Source organism: Lolium rigidum, chromosome 3, assembly GCF_022539505.1.
Source record: "Lolium rigidum isolate FL_2022 chromosome 3, APGP_CSIRO_Lrig_0.1, whole genome shotgun sequence".
Lineage (NCBI taxonomy): Eukaryota > Viridiplantae > Streptophyta > Magnoliopsida > Poales > Poaceae > Lolium > Lolium rigidum.
This window is the reverse complement of record NC_061510.1, coordinates 82,531,035-82,532,789: the sequence shown is the minus strand read 5'-3', so window position 1 is coordinate 82,532,789 and position 1,755 is coordinate 82,531,035. Positions and strand designations below refer to the sequence as shown.

Sequence of the window (1,755 nt, the reverse complement as noted above, 5' to 3'; positions counted from 1 at the left end):
AAAGCTAGGAGGTCTCAAGTTCAAACCTCGGCTAAACGCACTATTTAATATAAAAATAGTTGCAGCCTCCCAATTATCCTACCTCATGTCAAGTCTGTACATATGAGAATACGGTAGCCATGGAAAGATCTTAGACATGACACATGAGATAAACATATTAAGACATCCTAGCTTTCTAATATCATATTCAATTAATGCACTAGCCATGTTTTCAAAAATCCAAAATGTTACTCCTAGTAAAGGTTAGGCTATACATTTTTACATTGTGAACATGCTCACGACAAAGCCCTTATGGAGAGTAATGGGGCCTTCAGGGCTCGTTTGGCTGTTGGACCCGAAATTCCCCGGGAAAAGATTCCCGGCCGGGAATAGACTGAAACAGGAGCAAAACACCGGGATTCTATTCCCGACCTCCGGACTAGGGGAAAAATCTCCCCGGGAAAAGGCCGGGAACCCGCCGGGATTCGAGTAACCAAACAAGCCCTCACCGTGTGTTCTAGGCACCCGGCAAATTTTATATTTTCAATATTGACACCGAATAAAAAAATCGTTTTGCATTAATTTTTTTTTCTCATACCAGATGACGTTGAAGCTACCCAAACCAGCATATGGGAAGAATATCTGAACTACAAAGCCAAACATGATCGAAAAGGTATGATTTCAGACCAGGTTGAGCAGCACCACCATATACCACCACTTAATTAGGCCCACTGAAAAACGAAGTTGGAATTTGACACAGAATCACCAACGTCGTCGAGGTTCCCAACGTAAGTAACTGAAAACTTTTCAGTGAAAAGGTTTATTTATAACTTCGGTCAATCAGTCCTCGGCTGCCGGAAGAAAAGATCGCTCGAACTCGGCATCCATGAGGACGCCGGCCATGACATGGACCACGGTCTGGTCCCTGACGATATCGGCGCACTCCGACCGCACGCCGTTGACGACGAGAGCCCCGTCCGCGTCCCTCCAGGCGTACATCTTCAGTCCAGAGACGGAGTCCAGTAGCCTCACCCGCTCGCGCAGAGGCACGTCCTCAGAGCGCAGGCGCCGGGGCACCGCAGAGAAGCCGAGCACGCGCGAGACGACGGCATAGGTGTCGTCCTTGGCCTTCCCCTCAGCGAAGCTCTCGTTTGGCCGCAGCTTGAGGACGTGGCGGAACGACTCCGGCGAGGGCACGAAGGCGGTGAAGGCGAGGTCCCTCGGGAGCATGGACATCATCATCTCGCCGAACTCCCCGAGGCTCGCGCTCATCGCGGCGCAGTGAGCAGGAGGATCATGGGAGGACGAGGATGTTGTGTGGATGTGGTGGCGCATTTGTGGCGAGGAGGAAGATAGGAAGGGGAGCAGGAGGACGACGAATAGTAGGGTCACTGCGGAGGCGGCAGCGATGCCTGCAAGGAGGTGCCGTCGTTGCGACAACAGCCGTGGTCTGAGCGGCCTCCTTGTGGCCATTCTGATGTGAGATAGACTGATAAGTAGTGGATTTGGACTGGTTTCGGGAACTAATTAGCTGCAGCCTGCAGATGCATTGCACTCCACACTCTTGTTTAGTTAGACGGTGGTGCAAGGGGTCGGTGGGCGCGGCGCGACCGGAGATGACGGATCTGGCTGGTGCCCCTGCTCTCTTCCCGATGCTGAACTTGGAAACTGAAGTAACGTAGTACTGTACTATACTCTTAACGATTGTCCAGGAGGAGCTGCGTGCGCGTGCCGGCGTCAATCAGGCGACGCGGCGAGCTGCGTTGACGACGCTGG

The 1,755-nt window shown here is 52.3% G+C and overlaps 1 protein-coding gene across 1 annotated transcript; it reads right to left on the bottom strand.

Annotated features, from left to right (window-relative positions):
• Positions 1-819: 819 nt before the first annotated feature.
• On the bottom strand, positions 820-1,452 carry LOC124695105. The gene has a single exon (XM_047227993.1). The coding sequence runs from the start codon at positions 1,450-1,452 to the stop codon at positions 820-822; it is 633 nt and encodes a 210-aa protein (XP_047083949.1).
• Between the last annotated feature and the right edge of the window lie 303 nt (positions 1,453-1,755).